The 17222-nt window shown below is 49.8% G+C and overlaps 1 protein-coding gene across 6 annotated transcripts in view; it reads left to right on the forward strand.

Moving 5' to 3' along the window:
* The window catches only part of FRYL (FRY like transcription coactivator), a 3055992-nt gene that overhangs the window by 1912741 nt on the left and 1126029 nt on the right, over positions 1–17222 (forward strand). For all 6 annotated transcript variants that reach the window (XM_069631694.1, XM_069631695.1, XM_069631691.1 and 3 more), the window contains one exon: positions 14026–14176. In XM_069631694.1, coding sequence (XP_069487795.1) covers positions 14026–14176 — 151 coding nt within the window. The remainder of the gene's footprint in view (positions 1–14025; positions 14177–17222) is intronic.

Raw genomic sequence — 17222 nt, forward strand, 5'->3', positions numbered from 1 at the left:
TGTTTAGAGTGCTTCTTCCAAAGTTCCGAAGACACTTGACATTAAATGCTTGGAGTCTCTGTTTATCGATCATAGTCTCAAAGGAAGTTAGGATACTGCAAGCTGCATCCTCCATTCCTTCAAATCTCCATGTGATCAATGAATTCAGATTTACAAGCCTCCAATGATTTAATTGATCCCCTTACAAGCATCTCGGGAGGATAGCTCTGGGGCAACGTGTTCACCATGGAAGCAAGACGACACAGAGCAACATAGGTTCGATCCTCGGGTCCGCGCTTGGAAACCTCTGGATATTAAGCGCGTTATAAATAACCAATCATAACATATCATATTATATATGGTATTTCAACCCCCTTCTCCGCCTCCTGTTTCAGTCTCTGACAGGAACAATCTTTGAGGGTTAGTGTTAAGTTCTGGCTCAAATGAATCTGTGTCAATGTAGAGAAGGATGTGGTCCCCAATGTGCATAAAATGAATTCCCAGATGTGAAGTAGCATGCCCATCACCTTACTCTGATAAGCATTGGGTGCTCTGTCCTTGCAACCTAGCGAGAAGATATTTTTTTTAATGAAATACCCATGACAGCATGATCCCTCTAAGCACATTTATTTATGATGCCAGTTGAGACCATTCAAACATATAGTATTTGGTCATGCTGCATTAGAATATATTCTGAGAATACCAGACCACCCTTATTCTTGAGCACTTGAAATATACATTTGGACATGCTTGGTGCCTTGTTACCCCAAAGGACAGATTCATTCTTTTGCAATTGGCCAACAATGATTTCAGAATTCTGACTAATAACACCTGAAATAGTTTTAAAAAAAATAACACAAATATGCAAGATGTTTGTGATGCTGGAAATTCTTTTTGTAGGAACAGGCCCTCCTAGTCCTTGTCCTACCACTTCTCTATGTATGTTTTTGGTATGATTTCTGCGATCATGGCCCAGCCTCGACCACTTGCAGTGCAGCTCTTCATTTTACTTCTTTGGTGAACACCAATGGGATACCCTTATGGCATCAATGAGTGGGGGTACATTGTTGTAACCCTTGCGTGTTTTTAGGCACGTGTGTTGCCCACAGAGCAGGATATGGGCTTGTGGCAGCTACACGTTGACCTGGCAGTGGCTCTGAGTTTTGGGATACCCGGCCCTGCCATAGAAATCCATGAATTCCTGAACCAAGGCATGATGGCCACTGTGGGCCCCTTGGTTTTCTTTGCCTATAACCCTTCTTTTCTCAAATTCCCGTGAAGCCCTGCTTTGTTCCCTTCCCCTGGTTGGTTGTTGGGTGGAAGGACCATATATGGTCCTGCGGGGGGGGGGGTGGAGGACCAAGGCGAGACTGGCTAGAACCTTCCCAGGGACTGTGTGCTGAAGGACCACCCTTGGGTGTCGTCGACTCTTAAATACTACGGACACAAATGGAAGCGTTTTGCGACTCGCTGTCGGTCGCAGAAGATTAACCCGCTGAGGGTCATGGCCCCCCAAGTTCTTCCGTACTTGTCATTGGCTAAATCGAGGCTGGCGCACACCTCCATCAAGGTGCATCTGCAGCATTCTCCCGCTACACCTGATCTCCAGGGCGTTCTTCACTTTGGTTGCACTGTTTAGTCAAAGAGTTCATCAAGGGACTGTTCTGTTAGTTCCTGCCAGTGAAGGCTCTGGCCCCGGTGTGGGAACTCAACGTAGTATTGACTAGGCTCATGGTGCCTCCATTCGGGCCTATGCATCAAGCTCTGCTCAAGTTTCTTTCTTGGAAGACCGCTTTCCTCGTGTCATCGTGGCCATCATCTCTGCCAGAAGAGTAGGTGAGATCCAGGCCCTGTTCTGCAAGCAGCCTTCTTTGACTTTCCACGAGATGAGGGTGGTGCTGCGGACGCACCCCTCCTTCATGCCCAAGGTCACATCGTAATTTCATCTCAACAAATCTTTGGTGTTGCCTGTGTCTTTTCCGGCGCCTAAGTCGCTGGCTGAGAGGACTTTGCACTCGCTGGATGTTGCCCGAGTGCTAAAGTTTTATGTTGCCCGCACAAAGAGTTTCTGGAAGACATCTCACAAAAATCTGAGCTTTGGCCCTGTGAACCATGAGAAGGCACTGCGTTCCTGTCTGTACCTCTGCTGGACATTTGCAGGGCTGCTACGTGGAGGTCGACGCACACCTTCACGCTATTCTACTGCATCGACGGGAATTCCAGGGAGGAGTCCGGAGTCGACCAAGCAGTGCTGCGCAACCTCTTTGCTTGAAGGTGAGCTTGGTGAGCAGGTAAGATTACTTGCTTCTGTTGAGCCTTGCCACCTCCTGTGGTTGTATAATTATGTACTGCTGTGTGTTCTTTTTTCATGAGCATGTGGATCCACGCCAGACCCCATGCTGGAGAACGAACAAGTTACTTATCTGTAACTGTTGTTCTACAGCATGGGGTCTGGCATGGATTCACATGCTCATGAATATTCCCCGTCGTCAGGTTGGGAATCCTCGGTAAAGAAAAAATCAGTATCAGTTTCATTTCTGATCTGTCTTTCGTAGTAGTAACCAATCACAGATCTCTGCGTCATACTGACCACAGCCAATGACTGCCCTCTACCTAAGCCCCGCCTCTGGCAGCCATCTTCAGATTTTTACCGCACGTTCAAGTGTTGGGATCCTCGTGCTATTGCTCCCGAGCGTTAGAGCTATTTTTTCACGTTTTTTCTCAAACAATTTCTCTTTTTCGGTCAAAAGAGCCTCAAGCTCCACCGTTTCTTCATCCGATCAACGGGGACCCATGTCGGATTCGTCAACGCCCCTCAAGGGTGAAGATTTCGTCGAGCAACGCTTTTGGAGGACTCCAGAAGTTTCTCAGGCCCATCTCGGACATGGCCCAGGAGAAGGCAAGCTCGACGCCCGGAAAGCTGTTCAGGGTCTGCCCTGGATGCCAGTTTCAGAATGTCTTTAAGGAGGACAAACACTCCCTTTGTCTTTACTGCCTACATGAGGACAAGACGCACGTGGAGAAGGACTGTGCGTTTTGCGGCAATATGTCGGAGCGGACCATGAAGGACCGCCATCAACGTCTCGCCAACTGGCTGGAAGGGAAGAGCCCGTCAGGCAAGAAGAAGAAGTCTGAGCGGTCTTCTAAGACCTTTGAGGACGCCCCGGCGATGGGGGTCCAACAGAAGGCCAAGCACCGCGAGTCCGCTGGCACCGGGAGCGCCAAACGGTCGGGCTCTACGGGCGCCAGGCAGGGCGCATCCTCCCGGCGCCATCAACCACGAGCCAACGCTCTGGCTCGGGTAAGAGGGAGGCCGAGCACCCGGCGAAGCTCCTGGAGAGACCCCGGTCGAGCTCGAAGGCCCCATCGGAGGGGGAGCGAGGCGGTGACCCTCCCCCCAAGGAGAAGGCGGCGAGCGCACCTAAGGTGGTGAAAGCCTTAATCCATCCGGCCAAGGCCTCTATCGAGACAGTCACGGCGGCCCTGGCTCAGCCTGTGGAGGCTACACCAGTGGTGGCGACCTCGGGGCTCAGAGTCTCCCTTCCACCACGGAGGGAGTCCTCTTTCATGCCCATCGACAGGACCCCCGTGAAACCTCCGACGGAGAAGAAAAACGGGGGGGCAGGAGGTCGTCGTGGATTCGGCCTCAACTTCTGAGGAAGAGCTGATTGAAGTCTTAAGCCACAGCGTTGGCGTGGAAGAAGACCAGCCCGTCGGGAGGGACCCCGACGTAGGAGACGACGAGAACGTCGAGGGTGCCGACCGGGCTCCTGACCGCCCGTCGGACTCCCCTCAACCAGTGCCGCAAGACAACTCGGCGGCCATTTTGTTGGCTATACAGTCCTTATGCTCGGAGATAAGGACGAGACTGCCGTTACCACCAGCGGAGGAACCGCTCCCGACGGGGGACCCGGAGCCAGGCCCTTCTGGGAGCCCTCCCCCTAAGAGAAGAAGGATTCATCCTCCACCTCCTTTTCAGCCATCGCGCCCTGTTCAGCCCTCCTCCCCATCCACGACACGTGGGGATGATACGGGGACTGACACGGCCGCGACGGGTACAGACGACGAGGTTTACGACGAGGATCTCCCGTTGTCACCTCCCACCCGGGCTTCCCCGCCCGACGAGATTGGATCGTTTCACTCCATGATCGCCAGGGCATCCGAGCTTTTCCAGCTCTGCCCGGAAGAGAAGAAGGAAGGTTTCCTTTATCAACGGCGCAAGGCCAAGAGGAAGACGGTCCTCTCTGTACCTCTACTGGACGATATTTGGGATGAGGGCCTCGCCCTCCTCAAGAAGCCATCCACGACGCCGGCTAGAAGGGATCGGTACGAGAAGTAGTACCGGGTCCCGGACGCGGCCCCCTTGTGCCTTCGGGCACAGCCGACGGCAGACTCGGTCATCTCCGCGGCGGCCAGGAAGAAAGCGGGGGGGGGGCGCAGCCTCTACGTCTACCTCCCCGCCGGACGGCGAGGGAAAGAAATTAGACACGATGGGACGCAGAGTCATCTCGTCTGCAGCGACGACGATTAAGGAGTTGTGGTTCAAACTGGCCCCCCTGCTGGACGTCCTACCAGACGACAAGAGGGCGGAAGCCCTAGAGATCTTGCAGGAAGGAGAGGTGGCGTCGGACCACGCCATTACGATTGCGACGGACATCGCCGACACTGGATTGCGCCAGTTGGGCAACGGAGTCTTGGACATGCCGTTCGACGGAAACAACCTGTTTGGGAAAACAGTGGACGATTCCCTACAAGCCATCAAGACGGACACGGAGACGGCCTGTGCTCTTGGTGTTCTCCAGCAACGACGGCCGCCCTTTCGGAGCGGCGGAGGCAAACAGGACTGAACCAGCCGTGGGGTCGGGCCCCCACCGAAGCACCCCGGTGGGAGGCCGGCTGACGAGCTTCGTCAGCGTGTGGGAGTCCATCTCCACCGACCGTTGGGTGCTGGACGCCCTAGCTCAGGGTCACGCGCTCGAGTTTCTAAAAAGGTGCCCACGCGTCCCCCCTGTGGCCAAGAAAGAACATCACGTCCCTCAACTTCTCTTGGAGGTAAAGGCGATGCTCAAGAAGGGCACCATCGAGCTTGTCCCAAAGAGGCTTCGGGGCTCCGGAGTTTACTCAAGATACTTCCTCGTGAAGAAGACGACGGGAGGATGGCGTCCCATCCTGGACCTACGACGACTGAACAAATTCATCAAGGCACAAAAGTTCCAGATGGTCACCCTCCAACACGTCCTGGGTCAGCTGGAGGAGGGCGACTTCCTGTCGTCGTTGGATTTGGAGGATGCCTACTTCCATATTCCCATCCTAAAGGGACACCGAAGGTTTCTCAGGTTCGTGGTCTAAGGGCGTCACTACCAGTTCAGAGCCCTTCCCTTCGGATTGAGGTCGGCACCCAGGGTGTTCACCAAGTGCCTCGCACCGGTGGCGGCGCAGCTGCGCCGAGAGGGGATCCACGTCTACCCCTACCTGGACGACTGGCTCATCCGAGCGAAGACGAAGGAGCTCGCCGTGGAGCACACGGCAAGGACCGTCCAACTACTCACGGACCTGGGATTCTCCATAAACTACGCCAAGTCCCACCTAGTGCCTGCGCAAGACGCACTATTTCTGGGAGCGAAGCTAGACACAGTGTCGCTTCTGGCCTCTCCGTCGGAGGAAATGACGAGGGCCATCTTGGGCAAGGTGCAGCGGATGCTGGTCGCGGAGGCGGCCAGGGTGAGGTCCATCAAGTCCCTCCTCGGAATGATTTCTTCTTGCATTTACCTCATCCCCCTATGCAGGCTCCGGATGCGCCCGTTGCAGGAGTTCCTGGACGCGTGCTGGATCCAGACGACGGGCAGCTTCGAGGAGAGGATCACACTCGACGATAGTTTCCGACGAGCGATCCGGTGGTGGGGCACCCGCGCGCATCTGACGGCGGGCATGGACTTCCAGACCCCCGGCCACCAGGAGACAGTGACCACGGATGCCTCCCTGGAAGGGTGGGGAGCGCACACCGAAAATCTGCACGCGAGAGGCCTTTGGCTTCCGACGGAGAAGTCCTCCATATCAACGTCCTGGAGCTCTGTGCAGTGTTTTGGGCCCTCAGGTCCTTTCTCCTGTCCCTCAAGGGCAAGGTGGTGAGGACCTTCACTGACAACACCACCACCATGTTCTACATCAGGAAGCAGGGCGGAACCAGGTCCCCAGCCCTGTCCAAGGAGGCGCAGGATCTGTGGCATTGGGCCGTCGCCCAAGGGATGTTTCTGGTGCCGTTTCATCTGGCAGGGATAAAAAATACCATCGCCGACTCGCTCAGCAGAGAGCTGCGCTCGTGCCACGAGTGGGAACTACGACAGGATCTAGTGGACCGCCTCTTCCGACGGTGGGGCACACCCCAGATCGATCTGTTCGCGACGGCGACGAACTCCAAGTGCCGGAGGTTCGCCAGCAGGTTTCCCCAGCTGAGGAGCATGGGCGATGCTTTCTTGTTCCCGTGGGAGGGACTGTTTCTATACGCGTTCCCTCCATTGCCATTGCTGATCCGGCTCATCAACCAGCTGAAGAGGTCACGGTGCAGGATGATCCTCATCGCACCTGCGTGGCCGAGGCAGATATGGTTCCCGGACCTTCTGCACTTGTCAGCGTCCCCCTTCAATCAAGCTGCCAGTGGACGCGGATCTTCTCGCCAGGGAAGGAGGCGCCATCCTCCATCACAACCCGAAGTCGCTGAACTTGCAGGCCTGGCTCCTGCAGCGTTAGAGTTTGGAGGATACGACATACTGGCCGACTGCAGAGAGGTTCTTGCAAAGGCCAGGGCGTCCTCAACTCTTAAATGCTATGGACACAAATGGAAGAGGTTCTCTGTCTGGTGCCACGCACAGAAGATTAACCCTCTACGGATTACGGCTCCCCAGGTACTGCCGTACCTTCTGACGCTGGCCAAGGCTGGACTGGCGCACGCGTCCATCAAGATTCATCTTGCTGCGATCTCCCGATACACCAGAACCACGGGGCGGACGTCTTTGTGGTCTCATCGTCTGGTGAAAGAATTCATGAAGGGACTGTTCAGATCGTTCCCGCCGGTGAAGGTTCCGGCCCCGGCGTGGGAGCTCAACGTGGTGCTGACCAAGCTCATGGGACCTCCGTTCGAGCCTCTGCACTCGGCCCCGTTGAAGTTCTTGTCGTGGAAAACAGTGTTTCTTGTGGCCATCACCTCCGCACGAAGAGTGGGAGAGATCCAGGCCCTTTCCTGCAAGCCCCCCGTACTTGACTTTTCACGACACGAGGGTAGTGCTCAGGACGCACCCCTCCTTCATGCCCAAGGTACCGTCTGAATTCCACCTCAACGAACCCTTGGTGTTGCCTGTTTTCTTCCCGTCGCCTTAGTCGCCGGCCGAAAGGACTTTGCACTCGCTGGACGTGGCTAGAGCACTGAAGTTTTACGTGGACCGCACAAAGTGTTTTCGGAAGACGTCACAACTTTTTGTGAACTTTGGACCTGTCAATCGGGGGAAGGCTCTCTCAAAGGCTTCCATTTCCAGATGGCTCTCCGGCTGTATCATGTACTGTCATCGGTTGGCAAACCGACTGCTGCCTGGCCGTCTGAGAGCCCATTCCACCAGAGCGAGCACAGCTACCACGGCGTTCCTATCTGGTGTGCCCTTGCTGGACATCTGCAGGGCTGCTACGTGGAGGTCGACGCACACCTTCACGAAATTCTACTGCGTCGACTAGGATTCCAGGGAGGAGTCCAGGGTCGGCCAAGCAGTGCTGCGCAATCTGTTCGCCTAAGGTGAGCCTGGTGAGGAGCTAAGAATTGCTTAATGTTGAGTTTGATGTAATGCTTAATGTTGAGCCTTTGCCACCTCCCGTGGTTGTGCATGTGTGTACTGCTATGTATTCTTATTTCATGAGCATGTGAATCCATGCTAGACCCCATGCTGGAGAAGGAACAAGTTACTTACCTGTAACTGTTGTTCTCCAGCATGGGTCTGGCATGGATTCACATGCGAACCTTCCCGCCTACCCCTCTGCGGCTCTTCACTTGGTCATACTGCCACTTCACGTGCTACCAAATCTGAAGATGGCTGCCAGAGGAGAAAGACAGTTTATTAACAAAAGTGAAATGTTTTTTCTTTTACTGAGGATTTCCAGCCTGACGGGGAATATTCATGAGCATGTGAATCCATGCCAGACCCATGCTGGAGAACAACATTTACAGTTAAGTAACTTGTTCCTTCCTTTGTGGGGATTTGGGGATTCACTGTACCTAAGAACATGCCTGCATCATCAGCCTTGGTTGCTCGCCCATTGCTACCACATAGAGAACCTTGGTTGGGGTGCTCTGTGCCTCTATCCCAACTGTATAGGGGGCAGAATTAAAGCTACCCCATCCAGTCTTTACAATGTTCATCCCTAGTTACTCAATACGATCCAATCAGGAGATTGTTAAACTTCATTTAACTAGATCTGATTTAGTCTGTGATGGCAATCTAGCGAAGTTTTGCTGATTATAAGGTGTCATCCCTTGGCGGTATTTGTATGTTCAGGTGAGTTATGCTTTAATTTGCTAGACGGAGAGGGTCTATCGCTGACAGCCGTATGAATTATTCCTGCAGCAGTGACAAATGCAACATTTCTGATTTCTGTGTTAATTTAAAAAACTGCAACTCTTTCGTAATCCTCAAATGTTTTTATTAAATAGGGTAATCATTGCGAAGCATTCAAAAACGAAACTAACATATCATTTGCTAATAGATGGAGCTTGTTTTCTCCCTTCACAAACAGAATTCCCTGAAAATGGGGATTCTTCCAAATTGCATTGACCTAGCCGTCAACAAACAGGTAAAAAAGGAGGGGCAACAGCAGACATCCATGGTTTGTGCCTCTTGATAATGAGATGAGCTTAGATATGAGGGCATAAAATGAAAGCCAGGCTACTGGATTTTGTAGCATGCTCTGACCATATTTAATAAATTGGCGAGTCAGGCCTCCACAGTTTTAAACTAAAAGGACCAATTCTAATGGATTATTTCCTTCTGCTGATTCCTTACTGTTAGGGAGAATTCTCTGTATAGGCTTATTTCCCAAACCTAGTGAGTCCTCAGGCGGCTTTGCTGGATTTTTGGGGTTTATTTTTTGCTCCTGCTAAGAGTGAGACTCTTTTTCTCCCACTCTTAGGCATGATTTGAGAATGTCCTTTAACTTTGTAAGGTGTTTTATGGGCTTTTACTCCATAGGGCTTCATGTGTTTTTGGTAAGTGTTACACATCACCCTCAGTGCAGTAACACAGGGGTGTCATAGTGACCCCCAAACATAGACTCCATACCCTGGGACTGACTACTGTCTCCCAGGGCATGTAAAGTCACCATTGACGTTACTAGTCTTAAATTGTGAACAGAACCAGTACAAAACATCATATTGTGGAAGTACTGGTAGGGGTAATTAGATTGCCCCTGGGTCTGTTTTCCAAGGGGGCACTGTCCAGTCCCCCCCTGTCGAGTTTCTGGCTGGTGGCAGTGGTTACCACGTGAAATATTCCTATGGGATTTTCCCATTCATTTTAAACGCACCACTTTTTTGTTGCAATGTTAAAGATACTGCCGGGTTATTTATTTAATATTTATTCCCCGGTTGGGTCTTTTCACCAGGACTCGGTTTTAAAATGGCGTTTGTGTTCGCCTCTGTAACTCCAACCCAAGTCGAGCCCTTTGTTCCACTTTTGGTAGGCTTCTGCACAGAAGCCTCCAAAAGTGGTGTCACTCTGTCTGGGTCTACAGGATGTGTGGAAGGGGGGAATAGGCACCCTGGACTGAGTTGCCTTGGCCAATCAAGTCGCACTCTTGTGTGATTGGCCCAGTGGTGAGCCGCCCGACTCACCACTTAGCATGTTTGAGTGACAGCTAGGACTGATGAATGGGGGTTGTAAAGTAGTAGACTGTAGTCGGAATCCAGGGTTCACAAGGTAGGATTTATTGCTGAGTTATATTTTCACACAGCCTCTCGTTATAAACAACAAAAACATGCTTAAACGTGATTCAGCAGGCTTGCTCTCGGAAAAATAAAAAAAAGGATCACTTCAGAGTTTGCATGAATGTCCTCTTCAGCTTGGCTCCTCTTTGAGAGAAAATGAATCGGATCACATAAATTCCTTTCCCCGGACACTAGCTTTCCATTCCTTCGCCAGCTGTCCAACTTGGGTTTTGAAAAAAAAAGGAAATCCGAGAGGGTAAACCCACAGAAACACTGTCCTTTGAAAATGGTTTACAGCCAGACTTTCCTTGTCAGTGAATCCAGGTTCAGTAGTGCCCCGGCGCTGCCGCTCTTCGAGCCTCCTTGGTGGAGGCTCTGCCTCTTGATAAGGATCTCCGCGGTGCCGCGCCTTCAGCCTCGTAGTACGCCCAATGTACATCACCTGGGGATTCCTCCCACTCCTCTGTGGTCTCCGGCCAGGGCTGCTGCTGTAATGAGAGACAGCTGATGAGTTTCTCGGGGCTTCTTTTAACTCATACTTTGCTCCTCCCCTCCTCCACCCGCCTTTCCTGCCCACTTCCCACACTTGCAGCCAGTTTGCCTTCACTCCACCCGGCTCCATGCACTGTTTGTCCCACACCTGCAGCCAGCTTGCCTTCATATCTCCCCCCTGCTCCATGCACTGTTTGTCCATCCCAAACTGTACTGCTATGTGGGTATCTGTCACTGTACCGCATGACCGGGCTGTATCTATACCGCTTCCCTTTGTTCATTTTATCTTTTCCCCCACCTGGTCTCCATTCCCCGTGGTGGTTTATGGGACATGTAGTTTTGTTCTGTCCTGCTGATGTAACATTTTGGGTGCTGGGTCTGAAAGTAAGAATGGGGCTGTCTTTTATCTCTAATGCCTCTTTGACCTCCTCACAGGGGTTTTCTGCATAAAAGCAGGGCTTTGGGGACTGGAACTTCAGAAGTCATCACAGGACCTAAAGAATCCGAAGAGGGAGAAGCTGAGACGACCTGCAACGACAACACCACCGGTGGAGCCCTGCTGAACCGACTCACCACTTCCCAACAACAGAGAAGATCTTGTTCCATTGAACTGGTGGTGTTCACCAGTTCGCCCTCTTTTCGCCTTCCTGGATAGTGTCGTGGTCGAATCGCCCATGCCAAGCACCCCGGCGGCCGGATAGCCACGCTGCACCACTGCCGCAAATAAAAGGGTAGTACATTTTAACCGGGAAAACTCTGCGGCTGGTTTCTTCCCTGGCAGTGCAACGACCTCCAGCTTTCCTCCACGTCGAGATCTTCTCTTCCCCTGGACGAAGCACCGACTTGCACCCGCTGCCAGGAACAACTGCCCCCGCTGGAGCTTTCTCACCATTTCAGGTACTGTGTCCCGCCTGGTCCCCCTTGCAACAGACTGTTCAAGGTGTCCCGTAAATCCTTGACTCTCTATCCTGGAGTGACCTCGGACCTGTTAACTAACTTTTCTGAACTGATCAAACTCCTTTTTGAACTATCTGCAAAGACTTTTAAAGTGTACTTCAACTGTGTGATCTTGGGCACATTCTGCCTTGCTCTCACCAAGAGTGGGCCTGGCCTATGCACTTTTTGCTCTACAGTAGACCCTGCCTTTCTTGACTTGCTATGGTTCTTTAAAAGTGTTGGTATTGTGTGTTTTCCTATTTCTGCCTTTTCCCTCCCTTTTTAAATAATTATTGGTGTGCCATCTCAGTTAAGCGCTCACCTCTGTGTTGATAATAAGTGGTGTTCTTTTCCTAAGACTAGTCGAATAATTAATCAGGGAGGTGTATATATTTCTAGTGACTGTTTGAACTTGCTTGGCATATTAGCGCCAGTGTATTTTTACAAGTGTGTTTTTAAATAAATAATTATATACTTTTATACCAAAGCTCTGGTCAGTGTTTGCTTGTGCTACTGTATTTTTGTACCTAATGTGTATACTCTATATACTGCCTAACTCTTCTTGAGAGAAGTCTGACTGCTGAGCCACAGCTACCAGGTAAATCTGGGTGGTGCAGACTGTTACCAATTGGATTTACTGCTAACACCTGCAGTCGTAAGCTTTTTGCAGTGGTCCCTAAGGGAACTGCACAGGTGTCTGCCTACACTTACCTACGATATCCCTATCCTAGTTCAGCTTTACACCAGAAACTTTCCCACCCCCAGGGGGCGCGGCGCAGCGCAGCTCCGGCTCTGTCCAACTCCTCTATGGGCCGCACACCGAACATTACGCCAGGGGTCATTCTATATATCATGGCGCCATGACCTAAGTTATTTTATTGTACGGATTGCGGCCGGCGGATGTCAGTATTGGTCTTGGCGATGGCCACGACACCCAAGATTGTGGGTTGTGACAGTCCTTGCATTTGAAGGCCCTTCCGATAAAGGGCGGTGAAGATCTCCACTTTCGTCCACAAGGCGAAGCGTGAGGTCTCATGGCACAGAACGACACTCCGAAGAACGGGCGGCTCCACGTAAGGATAAGAAAGAGAAGATTAAACATTGCAAGATTTCCCGCTCTACAAGTGAGTCTTCACGCCGACATTAGTCTACCTCCTCGAAGAAGTCACTGCTCCAGGGATTCCACTGAGCAGCCAGTGCTGGTACCTTTTCTGGATCAATCCTCTACTCCAGAGGAATGGGAAAAGTTCTGCCTGAAGATGTTTTACATCTACACCAAGGTACCAGTGGCTCCAGCCCACTATGCCTTTTGCAACGGTTAGGTAACCTTTGGAGATCACCATCTGCCTTTTCCCATGCCACTTCTAGTTGGAGCCCCTCTTGGTCCTGAGGCTCTCTGGTGCACACAGGTACGGGCGATCGCTTCCTGCTGCGCAGCTTCTGCAGACCAGGTTACAAGGGGGTAAGCTTTCCTCCTGCCCTTCAGATTTCTGGAGACACCGACCCTCTCAGGACCGGCAGTTGCTATCTGCCAAACAGTGGTCTTGGCGTCTTCTCTCTCCTCCAGCTTCTACCATGGCTGTCAGCACGAGCCATGCTGCTGCTTCTGCTGTTTCTGTCTTTCTTTGCTGTGCACCAACAGCGACAACTAGTCTCCCTCGGCCTGCACATGAGGGGGTCTTTTAAGCCTCTCTCAGGTGTGGATCATCTGCATTAATTAGTTGATTACTCCTGCGACATTATTCCATTACAGCCTTATTCTTCGTCTCAGTACTTAGGGGATTATGGGACTTAAAGTCCCTACTGGCAAAATTAGATTCTTATTTCCGTTCTTCTGTTCTTTTCCAATTAACCCCCAGTTTGTACCTTATAACATTCTTTAAAGGAACATCATAAGGATTCATTATTTGTCTGGATTGAAAAGGTAAAGGCAATTCTTTTAAGCCAGAGTTATTCACAAAATTTCCTTTCACTATACCTTTGTGTGTTAGAGAGGTCTTCAGCTTTACAGGTCTCCCTCATTTTAGAAGGGTTTTGATTTCTCCCAAGACCTAGGCGTTTGTTATTGTTTTCACTCCTAAATAAATGTGTATCTTGTGGAACAGCAAGATGGTTATTAAAACAAGCCATTACATACTTTGGCGTTGTGTAGCTATCCTCACTAGAGGAAGACAAGTACTGCGTCTCATCCCATGGATTCCTCTCATTCCCCTCTGCCTTTTCCCCTACCAGGTGATCCTCCTGCAGAACACCACCCCAAGGTCAGCATCAGAAAGCAGAATTCCTTGCTTTGATGCCATCTCTGAGAATTGCAGCCTGTAATGTGCAGGAATGATGTGGTGCTCGTTAATTTGGGCTTTTGAAACCCTTATGATCTTGCTATGTTATGAAGCTTTTTTTTTCTCTCCACGTAAAAGGAGAGTAGATATGTATATTCTATACTACAAGTTTGGATTCCTGTGACAAGCTTCTTTGATGGAATCTGGCTAGAGACTACGTCCTGTGGATATTATAAGATTTCTGAATCGTGTATGTACTTTATGCCATTTAAAGATATTAATAATCTGTGGGAGGATGATAGTGTGCATCTTAACAAACTCAACAGTATCAATTTAGAAATGTATTAATCTCCTTTACGTCTGGATTTTATTTAATAGGCGATTCAATGCCTCTCTATTCAAACTGGAGACTTAAAGTAATGGAGCATAATCAAGGAGAACCCCTTCCCTTCCCACCTACAGGAGGATGTTGGTCACCGCTAGTGGATTACTTGCCTGAAACTTCATCACCTGGAATGTCTCTGCACAGGTAAACAATCATGATTTAACTTTAGTTTCCTCCAAGTTGACCAACATTAATGACATCTGATGCCATCCAGCAGCCTTAAATCATTTTCAGGCAGACAAGCAAATGGTTGTCGAGTGAACACTGGCTAGTGCAATTCCATTTTCTTTCAATAGCCACACTTGAATCATTTCCTAAATAACTGTAATGATCTAGATATTTTGCAGATCAGAAATCGCTTTTGGATTCATATGCTTTGCATAGTCGTCCATCTAGTGTTCTGCCCTGTTTTAGAACATCTTATTATTTGCTAAACTGTAATGCAGGTGCCCACTGGTAGTGTGGGGTTGGTTAGTCCGTACAACGATCCATGTATGACTTGAACATCCTCTGCATATGCTCAATCGGGTCAACAATCACCTCAGATTGTTTGTTTTCTGCATTTTGGTTACGATAATGAAGCAGAATAACAGACAAAGTGCACACAACATCTCACTTTAATAGATATATTCCTCGAACAGCTCATTTTTTAAATCTGTATGGACCTGAAAGCTTTCAAACAGCTACCAGATGTCTCTGGAGCTCCATGGTCGACTGCATGGGGCCCATAGTGCCCTTTGTGCTAGAAGTGATGTCATGAGTTAGCACACCTAGAGCCACCAACGCCATTTCCCTAATTTTTTTCTTTTCAATTTTATCTTGGGAGTCTTATCAGAACTGTAACCACTTTTTCGAAGTTTCACAAAGAATATCTTCCAAGCCATTCTTTCAGCCATGCATGGAGTTTGGCTGGTCCAGTTGGTTTTCCAACTAGCCACATAAAGGGCACGGCGAAATGTGGGTCTTCTTTTGCTCCTACATCTGTAGGACATGAGGAAGTGCATAGCCAAGGCTTTTCTGGCCCTTAGCCAGAAACACATTGTCTGTTCTTTTTGGGCTGTACTTTTGCTAACTTTGGTAGCCCCGTCACCTTTTTCCTTGCTTTTTTGTGTCCTTTTGTAATTTTTGCTGAGAAGAGACATCTATCAATGTCTCCTTGAAAGCTGCAACTGTATGTTGGTCTCCTGCCGTTGTGAGTCCTGGCAGGGTTGCCTCTGAGCGTCCCATTTTGTCCTTGATGAGTTTTCTTAACCTGGAAATGTTAGGTCGTAGGCTGGTGGTAGATGTTTGTTTTACTTCAGCCTAGACCACTCTGTACCCTTTTACTGCGTTGGCAGCTACTTGCTGCCTGAACAGGGGCAAAGTGACTCCCAAGGCATTTTTATATCCTATTACTTAGCAGTTTTCTTTGTGCCTTCTTTGTGTGTTTTTAACATTAATAGCTATTTTGGACTCACAAGGCGTCCTTGTCTAAATAGAATCTGGTTTAAGCGGAAGAAGGACTCTTATACACCTCAATCCACGTGTGTGTCTGTTTCCACGAAGATGTCGTTTGCTGTCCTGATTTGATGGACAGCAACACATTGAAAGATTCATGGATGTTGATTGGAGGTCTAGACCAAACCGTGTGTGTGTGTGTGTGTGTGTGTGTGTGTGTGTGCATCTATGTGTATGTATTACTAGGGAGTCCTTGAGCTGTCTTAGTGATTGCCTACTTTGAACTTCATAAAAGGTGCTGGAGTCAGGAGGCGGGAGCACTGATTCTCGAGTCTGGCTGCACTGCTGAATCCTGACCCACCTAAGGATAAAACTCTCCCACTCAGTGCAAGAGAATTCTTATTCTGGCTGGTCCTCCTTTAATTGCGGGAAACAGTTGATCTGCTTTCCTGGCAGCACTGTGAGCTCCCCTGAAGTTTCCTAAAGGGGGAGACCCTGCTGCCTGTTGAACCAGAGTAGCATTATTGCTGTAGTTCATATCTTCATGCTGCCTCGTGGGGTATTCTTGCCCGTACATCTGCAGGTGCTCTCTTTTTGGATCATCTTTTATCCGCTTATGGAGCTCTTTGCCCTCAAAGGAGCGGGCTGTGATCCAGATCACTATTGGGTTTCCTTGCTGCTTCGTTTGTGCACTTCATTTCATTTATCACCAGCAAGGTGGATGGGGGGGAAGCTACATTCTTGAGACCGTTCTTTTTAACCAGCCATCTACAACAGCTCTGCTTGAAAACCCTTCAGCAGGAAACTGCACTCTGTCCAAAACGCAATTTCAGCACCAGATCTGATTGCTACATCCGCAATTCCTGGGATTCATCTGCCTCTTCTGTGAGATTGTGTCCCATCCCTGGGGTTTCTGACCTTCTCTGGTTGCCTTCTGTAGGGTTTCTGGGCTACGCATGCTATCCTTCTAATGAATTTTCCTCCAACGGATTCCTCATCTTAGATATATCTTCGTGCAGCAGCCGATCTTCGAATTGTTTCATCAGCAGGGGGCCCTGTGTGCATTAGCATCTAGGACTCATTGGTGCTCTATCTTCGAGGCTGGACATTGTTCACATTGATATAAATAGCTTGTAGCATGGCACTTGACTTCCGTTCCTTTTTTCCACAAGATCAGCACGCTGCTCTCAAACTATCTTTGCCTCCGAAAATTTGTATCGATGGACTCGATAAAAGTTGCAGTTTCTTCAAACGAAGACTCCTAAACATTCCTATTTTAAGAAGTGTCAAGACTGTGACATGAAGATGTCACAAAAAGACCCTCAAGAGTTTTCTGTGGTGCCTTGGTTCCGAATACGCTGTGTCAGATTTCGTCTGTGCCAAAAGATGACATTGAAGGCATAGAAAAAGGAGTCAAAATTAGCTCTTATTTATTTTTATTTATTTATTTATTGAAAATGTGTATGCGCCTATACAGTATAACGTGTTTCTAGGCACCACAAGACAAGAGGGGTGTGAACAAGGAAGAAAGAGTAACGGTCCTACTAGGCCTTGTGACATTCGGATTGTGCAAGTGCAGTAATAAGAATTGTGGGAGGGGTGGAATGGGATAGGGGAAGGAGGAGGAAGTACCAGAGTTAAGGGGTTCCTATGGGCTGACTAAGTGCTAGGGTAGCCCAGGAGGGCAAGTGCCGGGGAAAATGGGGTGGTGGTAAGCTACGTGCAAGGACGGGGGTGGACCAGAATCAGTGGG

Source organism: Ambystoma mexicanum, chromosome 6q (genome assembly GCF_040938575.1).
Source record: "Ambystoma mexicanum isolate Mex_15411 chromosome 6q, UKY_AmexF1_1, whole genome shotgun sequence".
In the NCBI taxonomy this organism is placed as follows: domain Eukaryota; kingdom Metazoa; phylum Chordata; class Amphibia; order Caudata; family Ambystomatidae; genus Ambystoma; species Ambystoma mexicanum.